Source organism: Harpia harpyja, chromosome 1 (genome assembly GCF_026419915.1).
Source record: "Harpia harpyja isolate bHarHar1 chromosome 1, bHarHar1 primary haplotype, whole genome shotgun sequence".
Classification (NCBI taxonomy): Eukaryota; Metazoa; Chordata; class Aves; order Accipitriformes; family Accipitridae; genus Harpia; species Harpia harpyja.
Window position 1 is genome coordinate 69477097 of NC_068940.1, and position 25214 is coordinate 69502310.

The 25214-nt window shown below is 39.6% G+C and overlaps 1 protein-coding gene across 3 annotated transcripts in view; it reads left to right on the top strand.

Moving 5' to 3' along the window:
* The window catches only part of RFTN1 (raftlin, lipid raft linker 1), a 96464-nt gene that overhangs the window by 29691 nt on the left and 41559 nt on the right, over positions 1-25214 (top strand). For all 3 annotated transcript variants that reach the window (XM_052798722.1, XM_052798738.1, XM_052798732.1), the window contains exons 3-4: positions 9625-9811; positions 21670-21778. In XM_052798722.1, the coding sequence (XP_052654682.1) occupies positions 9625-9811; positions 21670-21778 (296 nt within the window). The remainder of the gene's footprint in view (positions 1-9624; positions 9812-21669; positions 21779-25214) is intronic.

Below are 25214 nucleotides of genomic sequence, written 5' to 3' on the forward strand. Positions count from 1 at the left end.
GAGGTTATTGGATATGTTAGTGAATTTAGATCTTTGTGTTGAAGGCTGAATTTATAAAATGCAAACGTTTAAACATTCTCTCTAATTTCCAGTTATTTCTCCTGGGCTGATATGCACTTTTGATATGCACTTACAGCAATTATCTTGTGAATTGGGGAAAAACCCCACCTTTATTGTAATACTTCAATGGCAGTTTTATCTTCTTGTTTGTCTGAGTCGCACCAAGTCTTTGATTTTAATCACAGTTTTCAGTGTATCATGAAAAACGTACATGAGATCATGGTGCATGTATTCAGCCACAGTTACTACTGTTGACTTCTTTCTCCTCCCTTTTCCTTAAAAGTTTTGAAATCCTCTTGACATTTTTCAGTTTGGAAACTAGGCTTCTATCAGATTTATACTTATTAACTATCTCGTGAATATAGAAAAAAATTCCTAATATGATGCATGCAACCTACTTTGTTCATCTGTTCTTGATTAAGAATAAAACCAGTAATCTCAAGGTTGTTCTCAGTTGGTTTGGATAGAAATATGTAGATTGCTATTTCTGCTTTTTAACTCCTTGAAGAGTCAGCACATGCAGCTTTTTATTGACAATAGGATATAGTGATTTGGAAAGCTTAGAAATGCTACAAATCCCATTTCAGAGGCGATTTTTCTCATCTAGCAAAGTATACCATAAAATGAATAAATTTGCATAATTTGGAACTTTTTGAAGGGGCCTGCACAGGTAAACTGGAGGACTTTGGCAAATCAGAAAGAGACCTGACAGGACGGTTCTTCATTTAGCAGTGAGAGTTCAGCTTGCAGAAACTATCTGCTTGGAGCGGCACTGGTTGGTTTGTGTATCCTAATTGTTGTGAGTGCTTGCCTTCTGTCACTGCAGTTATGCCTTCCAACAAGAAATCACAATTCCAGTAATACAGGTAATTCAGAAGTTTCAACAGGAATGGAAATTCAAAGAACCACTGAAAATATGCTGCTTGTTTAACCACTTTGATCACATAAAACATTAATGCATTACTTTTATTTAACCATCTGAACATTATCCAAATGAAAAACTTTGTTGCGTTTGACATGTTCCTACGAAATATTTTAATGTAGGTGAGACTGCATCTTCTGATGGTAAATTTTCTAGTTAAATTTTTTGACTGGCCCTAATGCAAAGGCAATGTTTTGCTCTACTAGAACTTAGTCTGCTGTAGATTTGATTTCTTCAAATTAAATTAAAGTTGCTGGAAAGGAATTAAATTAAGAAACAGCAATCTTCATACTAAATACAGGAAGTGTGCTTACTTTGGTATTCTGCAAAATGATCAGAACTGTTATAAACAATCATAAACATGCTTGGGAAGTGCCCTGTGTGAAAGCATGGGAAATTTTGTGGACTTGGGCCAGATTTATGCGTTTGTTCACACACGTGCTCGGTGATATACTTTCTTCCCACATTATTGTCTCCATTTGTTGTTGCTATTTAGTTTCCTGCCAGCAGACATGCAATTACAACCACCTTGGTGGGATGTGTGAGGCACAACAGAGCAAGCTAATGCCATTTTCCACGAGGTGGTCACTAAAGGCAGGAGGTAAATAGCCAGTTCTATTATAAAGCCCTGCAGGATGTCAGTGGATGGTGTTGGGGTAATGACTGTATTACCATATGACCATAATTTTGCTTGTACCTTGTTTTCATCTGACATGCTCGTTGCTAGATCTGTTAAGGACTGTAGACGCTAACGCCTGGCCACTATTCATATTCTTTCAGGTGGTCTTCTACATGCTCTGCAGAGTGCAGGAGGGAGATCTGGGTGCTTTAGAAAGGCAGCAGCAAAAAATTCATGCTGGGTAGGGAGCTGTGTGGAAGTGGCAAGTAGGAGTGACAAAGTGCGTAGCGTGCCTGAATGTTTGCTCCTTTCTAGCTCACGGGCGCAACCCTGTGCAGGGGCGACTGCCTGCCTTTGAGCCAGCAGTGGGGAGAGGGAGAGCTGTGCTGTGGTTGCCCTTGCAGCCCTTCTGTCAGCCATCTCCCTCTTCTGAGGAGGGCTCCATAAGCCCTGAGCTCCCCTGGGTAGGAGATGCGAGGACATCATCCTTTCCATGAGTCACCTGGAGCAGCTGTAGCTTTGCAGAAGGGCCTGCAAGGTTTGCGGTGCTGGAAGGAGGAGGCATGAGGAGGAGCATGAGTAGCTCACTGGCTCTGGGTACCTCAAATGGGAATGGCTCACAGGAACAACCATGGTCTGGGGAATGGCCTCATCCTGCACTTTGGAAAAGAAAACAGTTACAGTTGTATTTCTTGAAGGGTCTGAGCCTGCTGATGTGTGTTAAGCCTGATCAAATGACATAGTGGGATTGAGTGCACCCTCAGCAAGTTTGCAGACAACACCAAGCTGAGTGGGGCAGTTGACATGCCTGAGGGATGGGATACCATCCAGAAGGACCTGGACAAGATCAAGAAGTGGGCCCATGTGAACTTCATGAGGTTCAACGAGGCCAAGTGTGAGGTCCTGCACCTGGGTCAGGGCAACCCCCAGTATCAATACAGGCTGGGGGATGAAGGGATTGAGAGCAGCTCTGCTGAGAAGGACTTGGGGGTACTGGTGGATGAAAAGCTGGACATGAGCCAGCAGTGTGCACTCACGAGCCCAGAAGGCCAACCATATCCTGGGCTGCATCAAAAGCAGCGTGGCCAGCAGGTCGAGGGAGGTGGTCCTGCCCCTCTGCTCTGGTGAGACCCCACCTGCAGTACTGTGTCCAGCTGTGGAGCCCTCAGCACAGGAAAGACATGGACCTGTTGGAGCGGGTCCAGAGGAGGGCCACAAAAATGATGAGAGGGATGGAATGCCTCTCCTGTGAGGAAAGGCTGAGAGAATTGGCATTGTTCAGCCTGGAGAAGAGAAGGCTCTGGGGAGAGCTTATTGGGGCTTTTCAGCACTTAAAGGGGGCTTGTAAGAAAGATGGGGACAAACTTTTTAGCAGGGCCTGTAGCAATAGGACAAGGGGTAATGGTTTTAAACTAAAAGAGGGCAGATTTAGACTAGATGTAAGGAAGAAATTTTTTGTAATGAGGGTGGTGAAACAGTGGAACAGGTTGACCAGAGAGGTGGTGGATGCCCCATGCCTGGAAACATTCAAGGTCAGGTTGGACAGGGCTCTGAGCAACCCGATCTAGTTGAAGATGTCCCTGCTCACTGCAGGGGGGTTGGACTAGATGACCTTTAAAGGTCCCTTCCAGCCCAAACTATTCTATGATTCTATGAAATAGTGTTGTGTTTGCAGCTACCAGGGAACTGAGTTGCTGCATCAATTAATAGTGTGGGTCTGTTGGTTTGCCAGTCTTCCTTTTTTTTGTTTCAGACCCCGTTATACACCACATTTTGGGCATGTACTGGTGCAAAGTGCTTTATTCTGTACCCAGTTGTCCTGGGTTCAGCTGGGATAGAGTTAATTTTTACAGGAACCTGGGAGGTGGGGGGGCATAGCCGGGGCAGCCGACCTGAACTAGCCAAGGAGCTATTCCATACCATGTGACACCACGCTCAGTATATAAATGGGGAGCGGGCCGGGGGGAGCTCTCTCGACTTTCGGTGGCGGAGCGTCGGGTTCCGGGTGGTGAGCAGTTGCACTGTGCATCACTCGTTTTTTTGTATATTCTTTCATTAGTACCGTTGTTGTTGTTGTAACCTTTTTTTGTGTTGTCCCAGTAAACTGCCCTTATCTCAACCCTCGAGGTTCCAGGTTTTTTTTTTCTTTTCTCTCCTCCGTCTCCTCCCTATCCCACCGGAGGGGGGGCGGGAGGAGTGAGCGAGTGGCTGCGTGGTCCTTTGTTACCGGCTGGGCTGAAACCACGACACCAGTATAGACAGAGAGTGTGTACGATCTATGTACACACCAATTTGATCTTTGATTGGTTTAATGCAAAAGGCTTTGAACATTACTTTGAAAATGCAGGTGAATGTAAAAACTCTAAAAGGAAACGGAACCTAGTTAAAAGGAGTCCAATATTTTTGTGGAACATTTTCATGTGTAATGTGAACTGCCATTAAGGCCTCCATCAGTCTTTAACAGCTGTGACTGGAATAAGAGCATAAAAGCTTAATCAGGAAAACGTGTTAAAATGAAGACTGAAAAATACCAACATTTAATTTGTTTTGTTGGAGTAAGCAAACATCTAACACAGGATAATAGAAATTGAGAGTAGAAATTTAGAGTAGAACTTGCTTGTCCTTTTAAATAAACTATTAAGGATAAGCACCGAGAAACTAAGACCTAAATTTGACCCTGAATTTGACCATTGCAGTAAAGAGAAATTAAATAAATGCCATTTTGGCATTTAACTTTTTATTTTTCCTGGAGCATAGCTATCATTCAAGTAGAAAGAAATTAAAAACCAATAAAGTTTGTTTTAGCTTTGTCATAAACATAACTAGCAGGAAGTAAAAAGTGCTGCTTATCAAATAGAATAGAGTTAAAAGCATCTGATTCTGTTGAGTATATATATTATATAAAGATGTAGTGTAGTTGATTGTCGTTATTAAGCACAGGCTAATAGATGAATCCATTCTTTATTTTATAAAGCATAATATACCTTTCTTATTTGAAAGTGTTGGATTATAGCATCTCAAAGGTACTCAAATCTATTGTTTTAATATAGAAAAATTAGCCTACTCGTAGACAGTTGCTGTAACTGTCTTTTCTCTTAATATTTGATCAGGATACATCTACCTCTTTAGCATGGACCATGGCGCAATTGTCAGAGGTCATATGAGATGCTTTGGTTTCAAGCTGATCAGTGGCTCCTTGATCTCTGTGGTAGCAGCCCTGGATGATCCATCGGGCAGGAAAGAGGAGCTCCTTAACACAGAAGGAGGAATCAGTTCTCCTCAGTACCTGTGTCCCCAACCATATTTCTTACCCTGCTCTCATTCCCTCAGGATCCCTGTGGCAGACTGCACCACCTTCATCTGTTTCCCATAAACTGTTTTTTGGAGCTGCAGAGGTGACTCCTTTCAAATATACATGACTCAACCTGTAGATTTTTATGTCAACTCAATCCTTTTATTGATTTTTCTGTGGCAAGATGGGGACAGTGTGAGTGTTTGGTCAGGTTTTTCCCTTAGCAGCAAAGAATACACAAGGCCCTAGACCCAGGAAAGTCACCTTATGGGTATCAGTTGTGTAACGCAAACTTTCTTTTCTTTTTGAAGGATCTCTAAGCTGTAGTTTTCTGTATGTATCTGAGCATTACTGGAAGTGTTTTCACCTTCAATTATCAGTCAGGCAACAAACTAATTTGGCTGGTAATCCATTCTAAAAGCAGCCAGCGCTTCTATTTCCACTTTCAGCCTTAGCAAAATTGAAGAACACAGCATCTGTCATTTACAAGTTTCATACACACTCGTCTAGATGTAGACAGAATAAACAAAGGAATCTTTTGAGGTCAAGTTGTGAAGTGCAACAATAAATAAGGAAACATGGAGTAGAATATAAAACTTAGAGCTAAATGCATTTCAAGAGCAACATGGAGGCTGCTAAAAGAATTCAGCTTTATCTTTTGGCAAAATAGAGGCCTATAATAAACACTGGAATTACACAAGATTTTATTTGGTTTTTCATTTGCTCTTTTACCTGAGACAAGTCCCTGTTGTACACAATTTTGGTCTTCCTTTTTCTTTTGAAAGTGGCATGATTAGAATTCTCTTTAACAACTAAACCAAAAAGTTTTAATGGATTTTATTCTGTAAGGTTTTCTGAAAAGGTTAGCATTTTTCTAAGGTAAAGTAAGGAAAGACTAGATCGACAGCTGGTTTCATAAATTAGGTGTTTTCAAGTAGGTTGAACCTACAGGTATGCGCCTTAGAGGAATTAGCTGAAGAAATAATTGAAATCTTAAATTTGAAGACTGTTGAAGGATGCATGTGACTCTCCAGGAAAAGGTGATGTCCTTTTTCAACCTGCTTTTAAAGTGAACTGTATTGTTAGCCTAACTTAATGCCCAGAAAGATACTGGAACAAATAACTTATAAAATATCCAGAGGATGATGAGTAGCAGGGATTTCTGGGGAGGAATCTGCATCACACAAACCAGTCTGTCTGTGGGAGGGTAATAAGAATGCACAGCACAGGTCTGTAGACCCAGGAAACTCGTGGAGACCTTGTGGGCATCAGCTGTGTAACAGGAACTGGTTTTTCGTTTTGAAGGATCTCTAGTCCCAGGAGAAATTAGCAGTAGTTCATCATCAGACTGAAAAGATGTATTAACCGTAAGACTTAAAATGCTTCTGTCCAGAGTCTGTTAAAGTTCACCATTTTCATTAACTATTCCAACAATAGACTGCTGAGTATATTTATTGAGGTTTACAGATCTGAGAAGTGCCATTTGCGCTATGGGGGTCAGAATCCAGAATAACTCTTGAAAACTTAAAGAAAAACATTCTACAATTCACTAAGGGCAGGGTCATTTGGCCACTGTTAGTTGTGGGGAAAAGAATTTCCTTTTTTGTTCCTCAAATGATCTAAACTGACTGTCATGGTTTAACCCCAGCCAGCAACTAAGCACCATGCAGCTGCTCACTCACTGCCCCCCCCCCACCCAGTGGGATGGGGGAGAGAACTGGGAAAAAAAAAAGTAAAACTCGTGGGTTGAGATAAGAACAGTTCAATAGAACAGAAAAGAAGAAACTAATAATGATAATAATAACAATAATAAAATGACAATAATAAAAATAAAAGGATTGGAATATACAAATGATGCACAGTGCAATTGCTCACCACCAGCTGACCGACGCCCAGCTAGTCCTCGAGCAGCAATTCCCCCCAGCCCCACTCCCCCCAGTTTATATACTGGGCATGATGTCACATGGTATGGAATACCCCGCTGGCCACTTTGGGTCAGGTGCCCTGGCTGTGTCCCCTCCCAACTTCTTGAGCCCCTCCAGCCTTCTTGCTGGCTGGGCATCAGCAGCTGAAAAATCCTTGACTTAGTCTAAACACTACTCAGCAACAGCTGAAAACATCAGTGTCTTATCAACATTCTTCTCATACTGAATTCAAAACATAACACTATACCAGCTACTAGGAAGACAATTAACTCTATCCCAGCTGAAATCAGGACACTGACATGGGATGCATTATAAGCGTGAAAGAGCTTTTCCATTCTGCAGAGCAGTGATGAGGCTTGTGCTGGATCACTGTGGTGAGGCTTAGGTACTATACTTGAAGAAAGATGTGGAGCAATTGAAGATAATCAGGAGAGAACCATCAAAAATTATTTAGAAATCTAGAAAACACAAGGGAACAGGTAACACTGAAAGAACTAAGTTTATGCAGCCTAAAGAAGGTAACATAAAGGCGTGACAGGTATTAGGAATTGTAAAATGCTGATGCAGGAAAGAAATATTCTAGTGAGGAGGTAGCAATCTTGAATTTCAGAGGGGGAAATTTAGACCAGGTGCTAGGAAAAGGTTTTGAAAGGTAAGAATAGAGAAGTACTGATACATGACTTAGGGGTCTTGTGAAATCTCCAATAGTAAAGGTTTTTAAAAATAAATGAGAAATACTGTGAGAAATAGCTAAACTAGAACTGATCCTGCTTCTAGGTAATAGGGTAGACTAGCTGGATGATCCCTCCCAGCTCTGTTTTCTATTACCTTTCTTTTTTAGCCATCAAGTGTACATCCCAAGGCTCCAGTTACATGTGTTTTCACACTTTCCCCTCATGTTAAGCTTTTAGGAGGAAGGAATCACTCTCCCATGTTAATGACTAGACTTTCTACTAGTTTTACCAAGGCATCCTTGGAAGGATCCATATACTAGGTACGTATGCAAGGCAAGCATCAGTATTCATAGATGATTGTTAAAAACTGGAGCACCATTGCCAGAATTAACATTACTGAATAGTGTTTAGTCATTCCATTGTATTCAAGTAAACCCCTCATTTAAAAAGGTATTTCAGTTTTCATAATCTTTTAATTAATTAAATTATTTGCAGCGTAGTCTAAAATTTTTTGAGTCTCTGAGCCACAAGAGGGAAAAAGTAGTTCTAAAACCTGGATTTCCCCATTTTGATCCCCAGTAGGGTCCAGTAAGTAACAGTCGGTTTTATTATTCATTGTGCCATCTCTTTTTATGACTCTGAAGTGATCTGTATGCTGTTGTAGAAGGTAAAGCCTTATTGTCTGTCAATGTACACGTTCCTTGGATTTCTCATTTTATTTGCAAAAATAATAAAAATTATGCATCTTACAGTTCTTGGTCAAAAAGTTCCATTATCCTCTTCTGGAACATGGTCTTATATGAAGAAAAAGCATACCAAGCACAGCTATTCTATTATTATTATTTAAATTATTCCTCTGTATTATTGGTTTTGAATATTTATTAGTTTTTTGATAACCTCTTTCATTATTCATAAAGGGTAGCCACACAGTTTGATGAAAAAAGCAGTGCAATGAAACCTTATTTTGCATAGCTGGCATCTTTCATACAAACTGTTCTCCAGTGCTTTTTTTTAAAGAAGGACCACAAGGTGCTGTGAACCTCCGCCGTGTTTCTTACAACATCCCGTCCCTATTGGTTTTAGTGGGAGGGGGAACCATCTAGCACTTCACCACCCTATACACTCTGGCATGGTTAGGGATGAAATAATAAATATCCCCCAAGAGAGATGGAAATGAAGAGGCAAAGGTCAGGAAAGAAAGATGTCTTTTCACATAAGATATGAAAAACATATGAAAAATTACTGACAGAGAGAGAAAGAGAATGGAATGTTGTTTTAGGTGATTTATGGGATTTTCTTTTGAAGCCCACAAGACTCCAACGAAATATAAGGATGATTGCTGTACTGACTGCAGTATCTGTGTGTATGTTGAGTGTCTGACAGGAGTCAGCACCAAATGCTTCACAGGAAGGCATAAAACCCCACAGTAAGCAGATTGGGGAAGGATTATTTTTATGCACTAGGTCTCATCCTCATCTCTAATGTGTATAGGTTTGCTTAAACCATGACGTATAAGGTTTAGTATCTATTCTAAAAGGTTTCTCATCACTACAGGTATGCATTGCTCTTCTTAGCGTTCTTGTTATCAGTATACCTACAGAGTACTCTTTAGACATATTGGTAGATATTTCGTCTCAACAGCATTTTGCATCAGTGATCTCTTAGTCTGATAATCCAGCTTTTGTGTAGATGGATGCTTCTGTTTATTGCTTTTGAATTTGACATGTTCTACCTTCATTGACTATCCCCTTTCTCTTGTTTTATATTTTTGACTCATGTCTCTCTCTCCTCAACTTGTATTACTGTGGTGACTACTAAAACTTAGAATATCTTTTGACCAACTGCCTTGTTTTTATTAAATCCTCCACTTCATCTCTGCCAGACTATGTAGTGAATTTGGCATTTTAATGTGTCTGACTTCTTGTTTAATTGCACCAGTCTCTTATGTGATACAAGTCCTTCGCCTAGACAGCCTGCTTAAAAGCTGAAATACAAAATGGTCTTCAGGAAAGGTCACTTTTTGTGTTAATACTGTAGATCAGTGTGAAGCTTGCTTGACTCTGAAGAGACTGGATTTAAAAAAACATGATAGTCCGGTGTAGGATTATTGACCAATTTCTTTTTGTTTCCAGCTGAGTTGCCAGGATCATCTGCAATCAAGCTCTCCTCCTTGCGTGATCTTCCAGCTCAGCTGCAAGAATTGTACCAGCAGGGCTTTGTCTTGGCTGCTGTCCACCCTTTCGTGCAACCAACTGATGAAAAAGAGAAAACTCCCCAGGAACAAATCTTCAGGGCTGTGCTTATCAAGAAAACAGAAAGGTAAAGCACTTCCAGTGAACTGGGATAAAAATAGACAATGTGATTTCCTGCTGAGTTTTGACCTACATCAGGAAATTATAGCAGAGTTTACTGTGCAAGACTTGATTTTTTTTTTTTTTTTTATTTTTTTTTCTGGTGGGCTTGAATAGGCTTAACATGTTCTTCATGTTTACAATTCATCTGCAGTTTGGCAGACGACTCGGAGAATAACAAGTTGAAATATGCTCTGTATTTTGGGATGTGTTGTCATGAGAGGCAAACAAACAAGCCCTATGCCTGACAATTTGTGAGGATGGACCTGTTGGTACCCTTTAAGAATTTATTAGATTAAATTAAGACAGAAGAAATGTTTGCTTAGAAAAGGCATACTTTGTGTTTAGACTGTTACAGTTAATGCAATTAATTTGAGAACTGCAGTACTAATGCATACTTCTTAAATTTATGTGTAGACTTTAGGCCCTTCTTTCCTCTAAACAATACAAGTTCTTTTAATTTTTCAGTCAGTGCAAACTCCTTAAATAGAAAGATGACTCTCCTGCTTTGTTCAGTCTCTTAAAACATATTAAGAATATTTTAAATAATCAAAGTCTGAAGATGAATAAACAAACAGGAATGCTGTTCTTTTATGTTTTAATCTGATTTAAAAAAAATCAATAGAATGTGCTGCTAAATAGCCTAGAAGAAAATTAAAATATGAATATTTATAAACATATATTTATGATTTTTAGGTAATGATTTAAAACATAATTTAACGTTATCTGACCACCCACAACTCTGCAGCTACCTATGTTTGTTGTAGCCATTCCATACAGTTTTCCTACATTAGTTGCATTCCCCAGTCCACCCCTTCTTATAGTGACCTACATTGAAGGCTGGGGGATAATTAAACCTCCATTTGTCAATCCTAGTCCTTCTCTTCATGCTGATGCTTGAAGGAAAGGAGGTAACTGTTTTAGACACTTCTTTAAAACTAAAGTAAAACCACCTGGTAATCAATCGGTAGCAATTACGGACAGGGTCGAAGTTCAGTCTGTGACCTAAGGAAAAAGTTTTGCATTTCATTAGCAAATCTATGTAGGCATTAGATGTTGCAGGCAGTTTTAGCTTCTAAAATAACTCTCAATTTTTCTTGACTTGATTTTAGTTTTATTAATACAGAACTTCATGCTGGCTTGCCTGATACTATTGTTTAAAGACTTTCCGGTTTTATGGTGAAAACATAAAATGTTTGGCTGAACAGTGGACTTTTTGAGTAAAATTGGGCTGAGCTTGCCTGGTTTTGGGGCCTTGCTTTCCCTGCCTACAAAATACCCTGCTGCAAATAATGAAAGTATTTACAGGCATAAGTTTGCAATGTTAAGTAAGCTCTTAAGCACTTCTGCGGGATTGGGGTCCAAGGGTTCAGCATCTTCCAGGACTGAGCTGTGAAGACACGTCACAGAAAAACAGCATCCTTCTCAGCAGACCGGTACGGTCTTCAAGCCAGAGCGCTCAGTGTGTCACTGCTGTCTCGTAACGTATCCACTAGTTTACATCTGTGCAGAATGATTGTGAAAGAGGACAAAATCTTAATTGCCTACTCACTCACTTGGGTGCCAGTGTTTCACACGCTTTAGACAGCTGTAAATGACTGTACAAAATTGAAGACAGTAGAGAGCCTTGAACCAATTATATTTCCTCTTACGTTCACACTCCATTTCTTTGCATTCCCTTATCTGTAATTTCTGACTGCCTAGGGAAGTGGAAGAGACTTGGTGCAGTGGGAAAAAACAGGCAAGTACCAGAAAGGGAAATGACATCAGTTTGGTGTTTCATGTAGTTTAAATGTTCCCGAGTTTGGCCGAGAGTACGCGAGAAGCTGCTTCCATAGTGTGTGGGTGCAACGAATGTTTGCATTGCCAAGTGCAATGAAGAGAGGTGGGTGTTGCACAGATTTCAGATGATTATGGCCTGCATAGAGACCAGCTGTATTTGAACCATGAGTTTATCCCATTCCACCAACAGCTGGGGGGAAGAAATACATGACAGTAGGGGAAAAAAAGGACATACTGTTCATTTTTTTAATTAACCTTTCTCATTATGCTGCTGATAAAGAATAAATGATACTTTTTTCACTGAGGACTATCAGGTCTCTGGCATCTGTAGGCTGTCTCTGTATAAAGCAGTTGAACTCTTGGGTATAAGTTAAGGTCTGCTTAGGATATTTGTTGATCAGATGAGCGTTTATTTCTGTCATAAGATTTTAGGAGTATAAGTAGTCCAGCTACAGTTGTAGGATCACTAGTAACATCATTTATACTCTAAGTACAAAGGGGTCTCCTGCTGTTTTCTGTAACGGTGGTGCCAGGCATTCATGGGGAGCCAAGGAGTCATAAAAAGCTCTGTACCTTGGTGTGGGGCCCACCCTTGGGCTTCCTGGGCACTTTCTGCAAAACACCTGAGGCTGTAGCTCCTTTCTTAACTGCAGGTGTTTCACGGATGGTTTCAATGCTATATGCTTCATCTGACAGTTATCTGGCAGATACCAGGTGCGGTTTTTCACCTTGCTATTTTTGTTGCCTGAATGGAACAGAAATGAAATTGTTGTATTAGTACCTTTTTGGTAATGTCAATTCTGTGTATACAGAGACAGAACTGAACACCTGAATTAGTCTTTAATCAGTGTTGCACTTTTATATTTCAGTTTTATGTTTTAAAATGAATACTGTTGACTCACATTTTGAGGGCTTAGTTTTGTAGCACTGCCAGTCCAAAGGTAGGAAGAGGCTATACTAGCTGCAGCAGATGATGTGTGTCAGGAACTACATGCTGCTGCTATCGCTGGGATTTGCAGTGCCTTAATTTGTTCAAGAATAAAATGGAAAAGGTAGTGCTTAGACATGATATGCATTAAAACTCATGGAAAAAGTACCTATTAGTGTTATTCCTCCTATTTTGCCATTGTCCTGGAGTTTTAAAATACTCAGTGTGAATTTGCAATGTCATTGTACATTTAAGGTGACTTTTAAGGTCACTATGATAGTTTTGTGTTTAATCTGTACTGGTATCTCTGTGGCTTTGTTATCTTAGCTATCTAATAATTTCTGGTAAATAAGGAAGTAGGAGTCATTGCTGCTCCAGGACATTTGAGGAAACGCATTCCTAACATATATGGAAGCTGTAAATGTTGAAAAGCAAGGTTTGTCCCTTGAAAATGTTAGGGAGAATATGAAAGTAGAGGACGGATTTATTTTTTTTAAAATCGACAATAGAATTGTTTGCACTGCAAAAAATGTCATGTGCAATTAAAGTAAATTAAGTAAATATAGGAGTGTTTAATTCTTTAGAGGCACTGGACATGAAGGTAGTCTACCAAGCAGCTGAAGGACTCTGCTATTGCTCTCATTAAACTTAATATAACACATTTAAATATTTCTGTGGCACCTAATTGCATTGTGCACGCTAACAAGGTGACTGGAAGTGGTTTGGAAGTTGAATAGAATAGAGTTGGCTAAGGAATAGTAACTTCAATACACCTGTGAATACTTTCTCTCTCGTTCTCCCTCTAAATTTCAGTGGACTTCTTAATTAAAAAGCAATTGACTGTTTTACTGTCTGTGCTGAGTTCTGAGATACTTGGGTTTCTCGGAGAAGGCATCTTGTAAAAAAATACGCAAAGAAAAATCTTCAAGCCCAGGTTTTTACAGGTTTTTTTGCTGAATGTAGGGAATGCTCCAGGTGTGAAGTATAGCCCCTGGCCTGCTCGTTCGCATTGATTCACACTTGGGAAAAGTTGATTCACGCTGATTTACACTTGAAGACAAGAATCTCAGGAAAAGGGATATATGGTGGTACCCTGGAAAGTGCGAACGTGTGACAGCCTATCTCTCCTGGTGAAAGGGACGGGGAAGGTCCATGCATTTGTGAGGTTCTGTCTAACTGAGATAAGGAGAGTAGCATGTATATTGCTTACATTCCCTCGAGGAACAGAGATTGTTAGTTCCTAGTGTGTGTAATAACCTTTCTCTCTTTGCCTATTTATTTCCATACTCACAAGTTTTTAATATAACAATCTCTCTTTAGGTGATTTGTGTATGTTACTATATTTTGGACAGCTTGTGGTTGTTGCAGATAACCTGTTCCCTGCAAAGAAATCGCAGTCAGACCCTGAACAAAATTGTAACAAACCCATAGCACAGAGCTGCTTTAATTTATTCTAAGCTCCCTGTAATGTCACACCCTATCTGGTATCTTAAAGTTTCAAAATTCAATATCAATTAAAATGTTTTAATTTCCCTTTCTAAATACCGTGCACGAGAAATCAAGCTCCATTCTCTTCCATTAGGAAAGATACATGGTCTGGGCTCATAAACTGTCTGCTTACAGTAGTTTTGACGTGTTTGCAGATGCTCCATTTCACCACAGTAGAGTGAAGCAGGGGATGTAAATTGAATTCCAGAGAGGTCTTTCTCTCCATTGTTCCATCTATGTCTTAGGACATACCCTTCTACAGGTTTTGCCTCCAATCAATAAAGCAGTCAGCAGGGAAACATTGCTGTGCAGAAGTAGACTAAGTAGTATAATTTAAGAATAATTTTTTTTAGACTAGACTTCTATGTTTACCTCAAACAATTTTGCAGCTGTTTTCCCTTTCTGTAAAATAATGAGGTGTCAGGTGTTCCAGTGATTCACTTGATGAGACAGTTTTGATTCTATTTCTATGATTTCCCTATATCCATTAATCCTGATGAAATGCAAACTTTCATCACTTGGCCAAAAATAATTCTATTTATCTGCAAAGGAATTTGACAGACTGAGTTCAAGAGTTTAATAGTAAACCAGGATTTTTACAGTTTCTTTTTTTTTTGCTGGTATGCAACGTTAATTCCAAGTGATTCAATTAATGGTATATTCTGAGATAAAGCTAAATTTTTGTGTCCTCTGTGTCATTTTGTATTGGGTTTGGGGAGGGGGTTTGGTAGTGGGGGAGAGGCTGCAGGGGTGTCTCCCCTGAGAACCTGTTCAAAGTTTCCCTGGCTCCAAGTCGGACCCGCCTCTGGCCAAGGCCGAGCCCACCAGCGATGGTGGTAGTGCCTCTGGGAAAATATATTTAAGGAGGGAAAACCTGCATCGGAGAGGGGAGTGGGATGTGAGAGGAACACCTATGCAGATACCAAGGTCAGTGAAGAAGGAGGGGAGGAGGAGCGGGGGAGGAGGGGATGCCCCTGCAGTCCATGGTGAGATGGCAGGCTGTCCCCCCTGCAGCCCATGGAGGTGAGCGGGGGAGCAGATGCCCACCTGCACACATTGTCTCTGCCGCTCCTTCCTCCTCAGGGGTAGGACTCCTCACTCTTCCCCTGCTCCAGCGTGGGGTCCCTGCCATGGGAGACAGCTCTCCACGAACTTCTCCGGCGTGAGTCCTTCCCACGGGCTGCAGTCCTTCACAAACTGCTCCAGCGTGGGTCCCTTCCACGGGCTGCAGTCCTTCAGGAAAAGGCTGCTCCAGTGCGGGCTTTCGCATGGAGTCACGGCCATCTTGGGGGCCATCCAACTGCTTCGGCGTGGGATCCTTCTGGAAGCGTTGTGCTTTGTGAAGTCTTGGTTTGGTCCTCTGGCATTTAGATTTGCACATTTGCCTTCCGAAGGCAAAGGAGGATGTTTCTAAAAACATCCAGACAATTAATCAAATTTCTGATTCTTAGCTGTTTGAGACACCTTCTAGCCCTAAAAAGCTTTTCTTCTTCTCAAGCTTTTTTGATAGGCACATGAAACAGGGAATTCTTTTTCTGACTTTGTGTAGAATTCAGTGGATAGAGCCTTGAGCCATGACTAGTGCCTCTGACTGGAAAGCCTGTCTTTGAGTTTCTGTGGATGTTTCTTCATTTTCCATGTGAAAATTTTTCATGCCACAGTTGACCTTCAGTCGCACATCACTGTATAAAACACGCACAGTGGTCTGGAGCTTTCATGGAGCACGCACTCTGCTACATCAGCTGCATCCCCCGCTCTGATGTCATTTGCAAACTTGACAATAGCATACCTTGTCCACTCCTCCATGTCATCGATGAAGATGTTAAACATGACAGATCCCAGGCTGCAGACCCCTGGGTGGGGACTCAGCTAGTCACTGGCCTCCAGACAGGACATCACTGTTAACCATGGAACTGGTTTTTACTCATCTAGTTTTCCAGACTGGAGTACCCTAACTTGCATACAAGAACAGTGTGGGAGTCAGTGCCAAACCTCTTGCTAAAATTGCCATCAATGACAGCCACTGCCCTCCTTCCACTTGTCCACAAATCCACTCATTTTAACATCAGAGGCAATTAGGATAGTCAACTATGATTTACCCTTGCTACATCCACAGTGACTATTCCCAAGCCTCTACTCCTTCATAGGCCCTGAAATGTGCTACAAAGGATCTCTGCAGAAATACAGGAACTCCAGTTGAAGGTGTTTCACAATGATACAGTCTGACAAAAAGTATCAGTGATCTCTTCTAGTGCTTCTGTCCTTGCTTGAATTGGTGAAAGTAGATAATTTTGCATTGGTACAATATATTTTTAATTTAAATGTAAATGCACGTGTGTGTGTGTATGTATCAGTTTGGTTTTCATGTAGGTTTTAGACCTGAAGATGGCAAATGTCTGACTTCGTCTTCATGAGCTTTAGGATCAGACACGTTTTGTGCGCAAATGCAGTGTGTGTTGTTGCTCTCAGCAGTCTGATTTCAGCTGGCTGAAAAAATAATATTTATTCCACACCCAAGAGTCAACAGTTATCTTCCTTTAGCTCAAGGGACAATGGCTTGAGTTTTTAAAGCTTGTTATTTGTTTCAGGTTCAAAGAAATACATATTTCCTCACAGCAACTTTTAACATTGACCCAAAATAAATGTTCTTTCATCTGTGTTCTCAAAATAATAAACACTGCGTGTTAAAGATGCCTATGTATCCATACATGCCTGAAATTTTCTCAAGAAACTCTATATGCTGTCATTAAAATAAGTTTATAAATTTTACTAACAAGTAATATATATTCCAGTGATAAGGTTTCCTGTATAAGAAAATTCCTAGTAAAGAAAATGTTTAGATAATAAAGTTAAAACAGTGTCACGTGGGTTAGAGTTGAAGTTGTTATGATACAATATACCTGCTTTTATTTTTATAAAAAAGTGGTGTGTTTGTTGGGTGGGCATTATAAAACCTATGGGTTTTTAATTGGTGCCTTCTTGGTTTTCAGATACTCTAGTTTTGCTAGATTTTTAACCTGGAATTGTACAGATACCAACTCCTCATATTAATCACCTTGATGTGATTTTATTTTTTTGTAATGTAGATCAATTTGTTATAAATGTACAGTTATATTTTGAACTGTAGAGCTATTCCTATGTACGGCAAAATCTCAAAACTGCACTTATATTCCTAGCATCATCTTAATCAAATATTTTTAGAGTGTCTGCACAGCTTACAAGAGTGCTTTCAGCTTTCTGAATTCATGGGCATGGAGAACTTCAGGAAGATTAGGACCAAATGTTGGCTCCCTCATTTCCTTCTTGTATCTGAAAAGGATTGGAAATTCAGTTTGTAACAGACACCGAGTTGTCAGCTTTAATAGTTACTGCGTAAGTTAGTGGTATTCTACAGCTGGTAATGGTTTATCTACCATGAAATGGCGCTTAACTGCAAACAGCTGTACAGGAAATGACAGCCTACTGAAACAACCATCGTAAAATATTTTTGGCCAGTGAACTTCCAATTATAAGTGAAAATCTTATTTATTCTATATATTTTCTTTTTCTTTAGTGGCACTAGAGGTCCTATTTAGGATTTAATACACCACTCTTTTTAAGACCGTGGTCCTCAGCCGTTTCTGTATCAGTAACACTTGAGGGTACCTTCTACTTCCAGCCCCGACGTGCCTGCAAATGCCTTCCCTCTGCACAGCGCCAGGTAGACTGAAATTCCCTCTCAGCTATTTGCCACCTCCTGGTTAAGGTTGTCCATGGTGGTCACTGAGAGTACCTACAGTGACAGAAAAATCCTTCCTCAGGAAAATCGGTAAAGATAAACAATGAGATATAAAGCAAAGGCAGGAAAACAAATGAAAGCCCAGGGTGTATGAAATACAGTGAAATTTTCTGCCAGTCTCCATGATTAATCAGTGGTTACCCTCTCCTGGGGTGTTGGGCAGGACACTGCCCTTCCCCACTGCAGGCGAAGTGGTGGCATTGTTCACACTGTCGCTTCTGTTCCCTCTCAGGTATCACAAAATGCGTTATAGTGAGTACAGGGCGTTATAAGGAGTTGGAGTGTACCAACTTCTCTGGTTTATCTCCGAGAAGAGTACAGCCTTACTGTATCCAGGTGTGCTTCTTTCAGGGCTGGGCCATTTTTAATTAACCCAGGGATTTTTTATTAGAGGAACAAAAGTAATAAAAAACCCCTTGAATGGTTGAAGACAATGAAGGGAAGAAGATTCAGTTTTCCAACCTAGGAGGAAGAGGAGGAAGAGGAAGAGAGAAGAAGAAATTGCTGACTGTACATCCAGAAGAAAAGGAAGATCTTTCAAACTGTTGGGGCTTACACATTTTTTTTGACTAAACTGATCTCAGCATTTCTCTTTCTCTTTTGCTTTCTGTTGAGAAATAGTTTACGAATGGACTCCCAGTAACTTCCTTTGCTATAAAACTGGTAAGAGACTCCAGAGTAATGGTTATTGGGTTATTTCTCAAATGATTGACATCAGTCCTTCTTCAGAGGAGAACAGGGGGATGGAAGTGCAGGGACAAGACTGAAGTTAGGCGACTTGAGCTCTGCTTTTGACTTTTGCTCTGACTTCTGTGATCTTGATAGACGGGTGTATTTTGGGGGTCCTAATTCATAGTCTCTAATGAAAGTGGTTCTAAAAGTAGTCCCATTAAATGAATAAAACCAAAAATATAATAATTTCTGTTCAGTATAGAATTTACCTGTACCTATATTTAGCTACTTCTCTATACTAATAATTCTCAAAGAGTTTAATGAGAGACTTTAATGATATTTATGAAATACTTTGTGATTCATCTATGAAATTCATTATTTATTGTACAGAGGCTGGAAATAATTTCTTGCCCACCTGGATTCGCTCAGAAAATTATTTTTGTGGTCTGTGAAATCCACAGCTGTTTATTATTTTCATGTGAAAAGCTACGGCTTTTGTTTTGTTTGTTTGTTTTTGACAGAATAATGGGCTCTTAAATGTTTCCTAAAAAGGTGAAAACTACCAGTATAGACAAAGGCTTGCCTGTAACATACATGGACATATTTTACTTGAAGGCATAGGAAAATACTTTTTGGTAATATAGAGTACTTCTGTTAGAAGATTTTAAGTAAAGGTTTTATGGCCTTTAGCAGGATCTGTTACACGTGTTCTGTAAAATAATGTTCCTAACAGAGTGCAATGGTATTTGATGCAATTTCTTTCATGAGCCCTAGTGCAGAGGTAGCCCCCAGACTTTTAGAGCAAGAATTCACTGTCTCCTGTTCACTTAAATATTTACAAGCAGCAAGTGTATTTCAAAGTAAGTCCTTGTTAAAGGAGGAAAAATAAACGGATCATTTTAAGCAGTTGCAGTAAGAATCACTATATTTTTATGGATATAATCTGTATCTCAGATAACTTGTACTCCTTTCAAAGAAGTTGCAAGTAGGTCCTCCAAAAACTGCACAAAATCAGAGTCCATGGAGCTGTTGAGGGTGAGGAGAGAGATTAGGAGAAAGTGATTCAAGGGCAAACTTCCCTCTTCCTTATACCTGTGTATAAACCTTATCAATACAATTTGAAAAGAATTTGTTTTTACAGGTAGCCGGTGGGTTTAAACATGAAAATACAGTCTTTCTCGTTCTTTCAGAGCAATTAGAATAGTAAGTTTTTATGTTTGTCACAGCAAGTATTTACAGCAGCACTTTGCATGGGGATCTGATCACTGTCTAAGGAACAGGCCTTGGTGAAAGAGTGGGCACAAAAATAGCATGGCACATACTTAATTTCTGGGATTTGATATCTTAACTTTGAATTTGAGCTGTATTATTTCAAAGTCTGTGGGCTGGGAGTATGGCTTCCTCAGCCAGGCTGGAAGGGGGCTGTGATGAGTGCAGTGGGTTGTCCCAGCGAGGGAACTGGTGGAGACGTTTGCTCCTCACATTTGTAGAGGCTTAACGTTGTCCCCCAAAAATGGGGGGACATGTAATGCCTGTTTCAGAGGAGTAGTGGTGGAACATTTTTAGTTCCCCAATAATGATTTCTGTAAATCCTTTAAAGATGTTTGGACAGTTGCCATGGACACCCATGTTAAAATTTTTGTCCAGAATCAGAACAGAATGGGACCACAAGTTAGGAGAAGAACCTAGGAAGAAGGAGAAAAGCAACAAGGGAATGGACTTAAAGTGTTGCCAAACAATTCACAATCTGGTACTGCCTGTCCCATGTATAAATGAGATAAGAGAAATGAAATGAAAGTATAGCCTGTGTGAAAGTGGGGGGATCAAATACAAAATATTATGTCATGTGATACTTCAGAAAATCTCTGCAGTATTGCCTAGGAAACACACTGCCAGTTTGCAGTCAGCAGCCTACGCATCTCATGGCTCTGAGCAACAGTTAGCATCTCGAGAAAGCCCCTGGGACCATCTGTAGCTGAAGCGTGTTTTACGTGTCATACAATCTCAGTCCCCACAACAGGGCTTTTACACAGACTTGCTTTGGCAAGCATGGCAAGCCTGCAAAGCCCTTGTTTTGTTTTTTCGCTGCTTCCTCAGCACTCTCGGTTCAAACTTCTGCACCTTTCTTCCTGTCCTGTAGGTCAAGCGACTGCTGGCCAGGGTTAGTTCTTTACTTCAAACTAGATCTTTTGATTCACCGTATGGGGTTGTTAAGATAATTACTTTGTTACTAATCCCAAGAATTATAGGCTAGCTTTTATTTTTGTACATTGCTCCATGTGTTCTCCTAAAGAACTGATAAAACAAATGATTCTCTAGATTCCCTCTGTTGATCAGGTATATCAGTTTCCTCTCATGGGAGTCCGGAGGAGATGAAAACTGCCTTCAGTAGCACTGCTTTGCAGTGCACGCCTACAGGCTGTTTCTCAAGATCATTCAGGATAACTTCCAAACTTTCCCTTGGCATATTTTGACCAATATCATGTTTCCACAGCACTGATTTATTCATCATTCACTGATTTAGATATTATGTATATGGCAGATGCCGTACGCTTTGAATTATTTCAGGAGTTAGTGTCTTCTGAACGAGCAGGGATTTCACACATACCTTTACGTTTCTCAACAGCAGTGCATAGGGTAAGACTGAAAGATAGACTACTTTGATTAGCCCCTGATTTTTAAATGTTGACTTAGAATGGTGGTAGATAAGAGAAGGGATTCCTTTAACTACTGTCCATGAAACACACCCTACATCAGGCTGCCCTGTGGGGCCCAGAGCATCTGTCAGCCCATTGCACTGGCACCTGCTTTCTCTGTATTCTGAGTTACATCACCTGTGCATCTCCTTGGCGTTGGCCATAGATGCCAGGCTGACAAAGTGTTTCTTGGACAGATAAAGAAATTTGGAAGTCCCTGAGGCATTCCACCATCCACAGTCATTGGTGTGATTTCCTTCCGTAGCAAATAGGTGAGATGCTGTAGCTGCTGCTTGTCAGAACTGTGTCAAGCGCAATGGAGTGAATGTATTGGAACTGTGTCGAGCTCAATGGAGTGAGTGTATTGGAACCGAAGTTTTGTCCGAAGGTTAGCTCTGCATGGGAAATATTCATAAAGAGGATGTCTGGATATCCAATGTTAACAACAGAAACTGATTCTTTTTTTCTGTCTGCCTCTTTAGGTCTCCAAAAGGTGACGTCCACGGTGAAGGATATGTCTTGGAGGTAGAGTGCTGTTCCTCTGTAAACCAACTTTCAGACAAAAAGGAGATACCTGATTTTATTAAGAAAGTGAGTAAAAAAAAAAGGGGGAAAAACCAAAACACAATATGCTTTTATTTGCACAATTTGACACAATTACTGCTTCTAGTTGTGTCAGTCTGACAATAGGAATATTTTGTGCTGTTGAAACCCTGCATTAGAATTTGGTGTTTTGTAATTTTAAGTATCTGAAGGGCAATTATACTTATTGAGAGAAACAAGTTTCATCATATTATTATGAAAAATGTGCCCTCTCACAGATGATACCAAGTTACCACTGTAGAAGACAGTCATATAATGGTGTAAACGTTTTAAGTTGAAACAATACGTGTAATTTCCATTTTTTTGTCAAAATACCCTGTTGGATAGTACTGTAGCTAAAAGGCTGGAATCCCCCCAGATTATTTAAGTTTTGTTTCAGTATCACATGATGTTAGCAGTTAGAGAAGGTACTGGTAACCTAAATCCCTTTGTCATCCGGAATAGTGTTGCTTTCAGTAAACTTTTGTATGTACTGGGGAATTTGAAGAGACCCGTGCAATTCTTTATTTGTTGACTTCTTTTTAAAATTATTTTGATGCTACAATATTCTGCCAGACTGGAAATTACGAGTTTATGTCCATTTTAGTGAAGATAGATTCATTGTACATGTTTCAGATTTTGCAGCATCTGTTATGTCCTATTGCATGTTGTAAAAACTAGCATTAAATACTATATTTACTTAGCCACATGGTGTAAGAATAGTTTGAGTAGGCATACTCCCCTAGCTTTAATGGATATTGCAGTGGTAATAGTTAAGAAAATTTTGTAGAACAAATTTCAGCACAGGCTGTATGAGCTTGATCAGGACTCAGCTTGACAGGCTACACTCATATTCAATCTCCTTTTTGCTATGAACTGTAAAAACTGGGTTAAACATAATGCAGCTATGACTATCTGATCATCGTCATCATATTCAGAGATATATAGATTTTGATATCAGAACAAACTGAAGTTTTCTGAACGCTTAATAATATTCAAAAGTTTGAGTCCGAATTTTTCTTTAGGTTTTATTGTGCTATTGCACTACCATTCTGACGCTATCTTGGATTATTTCAATATATTCACACTTAGGCAAAACTGGTGTAGTTATTATGTATCAGTTTCAACATGTTTGATTTTGTTCTTCAGTTCTTTGAGTCAGAGTAGAAATATAGGCTTATCTGTCACAACTGGTAGCAAAATTTTACATCATTGCAACAGAAAATATCTTTGCATTTGTAACTTCAGAAAGAGTATGGCTAACATGAAAACAAAATGACAATCCAGGAGTCATCTTATTTCCATAAATATCCAATTCTGAGACTCTTTAGAATGCTTTTCTAGACATGGAAATGTTTCTGTTGGTAGAAGCCATTTGATTATGAGGTTACGAAGATGCCTTTTGAAAGATAATAATTTAAATTTTAATAGCTAAAATGTATATTTACTGTTTCTCTGTAGGCTGAGTATGTCGCTCATCCTCAGATGTTATTTGATGTAGAGAAATTTGAAGTTCTTTGAAGCTGTTGCTGTCAAATGTGTGCTGTGTCACTGTCTATATCTGATTAAACACATTGTGAAAGTCTCAACACTTTTATGTAAATCTAGCTCAGGAAACAGGACTTGTTTGGGAGTAGGAATTAATAGTCATATTAACTAATTTGTCTGAGCAACAAAAATGTCCATTGCTTTTAAGGGCATATAAAACAGACGTTTACAGACAAAATAAATGAAAAATAAAGGACATTCTTCAAAGAAAGTAGTAACAAAAAGCACTAGAGACAGCAGTTGCTTACTTTCAAAAAAACCCAACCCTATAATTCTTCTCAAACTGTGGAATACAATTGAAGTTAATAGTGTGTTGTAATTGAACAGGCAGATCCTTGATCACAGAGTTTTTCATAGCAGAGGCTTGTAGCACAGGTTTACCATCTTACTGCATTGCAAATTACTATATTAAAAAAAAAAGATACCAAATAGAGCAGACATACTTTCAAAACAAAATAACAAGTCAAAATTTTATCTAACTTTGAATTTACTAGAAAAAATTCCTCTACCCTAAGAAAATTTTATTAATTTTATTATGCACTGCTGAGCAAGCATTGTTTACATGGAGTTTGAAGAAGGATGCAATTTTAGTAACTTCTTTTCTCAATTGACTTCTTGTTGCATTGAAAATGTATGCCATATAGAATATTAACTGCTTGCTCCTGGCAAACAGAAAACAATTTTGCAATGGCATACAGCATAGATAATATATTTTTTCTTCTTCTATAATGCCATATAAATGTTTAAGAGTAATGAAGTAGAAACAATGATGTTATTTCACCTGGAGAATGCTTCTGGCTCGCTGAAACAAAGTGCCTCAGTACAATGTTGACTATAAAACATTTAAGAAATGCCAAAGAAGACTCTCTGGTCAAACCTGTGTTCTGTTGCTGAGATCCTTCTGCACTTCAGGACTCTGTCCCAATTCTCCCCTCTCTTCTGTATGTTTTTGCCACTACTGCGGTTTCTGACCACAGTAAGAGCCATGGAAGGCAGGAGACACTTAAGTATTGGGGACATAACATTGCATAGGATACACTCTTCCCGTACCTTAAAATCACCATGTTCTGTTTGTTCTTTCATATCAATGTGGATCTAGTGCGGCTCAACCTGTCCTAAAGAGCTCAAAGAGTCCCCTGGTGTCTTTGTCATGTAATTCCTGGGCAATGAAAGAAGTAACTTAACTGTTGTGTATGTACTTTACTGCTGTATTGGTATTAGCACTCCTGTCTTTAACTCTCAGGCAAAACAGAGATTAAAGATTTGCTCACCTGCTTTTTAATGAGCAAAGCTAACTTCTGAACTTCTGATCACTGTGGCTCAGATCATTCTGAAGTTGTTGCAAGTCAAGAGATGTTACTTCTAAGATACTGGGTTTTGTAACACTTTGACTTGTGTCTCATGTAAAATAGGGTAGCCTTTAATTACTTCCTTACTTGCTCGTTATTTCTGTGTATCCTGTTACCGTTTTTTTCATCTGAGAGTGTTCTCCTGAATCTGGTGAGACAAGTAAGGGAAGGAGAAGCTAGGCTGACATCCCAAGAAAAGAGTTATTTTGGATACGCAGTCATATATGAATGCCAAATATGTTTCTCATGACCTTTGTTTTCCACATCAGAGTTACATGCTCTAGAAGAACTGTAACAGGCAGAAGGTTTTACTCCTATATTCACATCTTTGCAGTGCTGGTAAAAGATCAGGAAATGGAGGATAATTTCTGTACCATTTCTTCCCAGTTCTGACTTTTTAAAATTTAGGAAGCACATCTTTGTATCCTTGGTTGCCTGCTTAATAATGTCCTGTCAGAAGGAAATTCTTGCATGCTAAGTTTTTTTCAGTTTGACCCCATTGCAAGTTTCATATTTCTTGTCCCTGCAGACTGATTATCCTTCCCTGG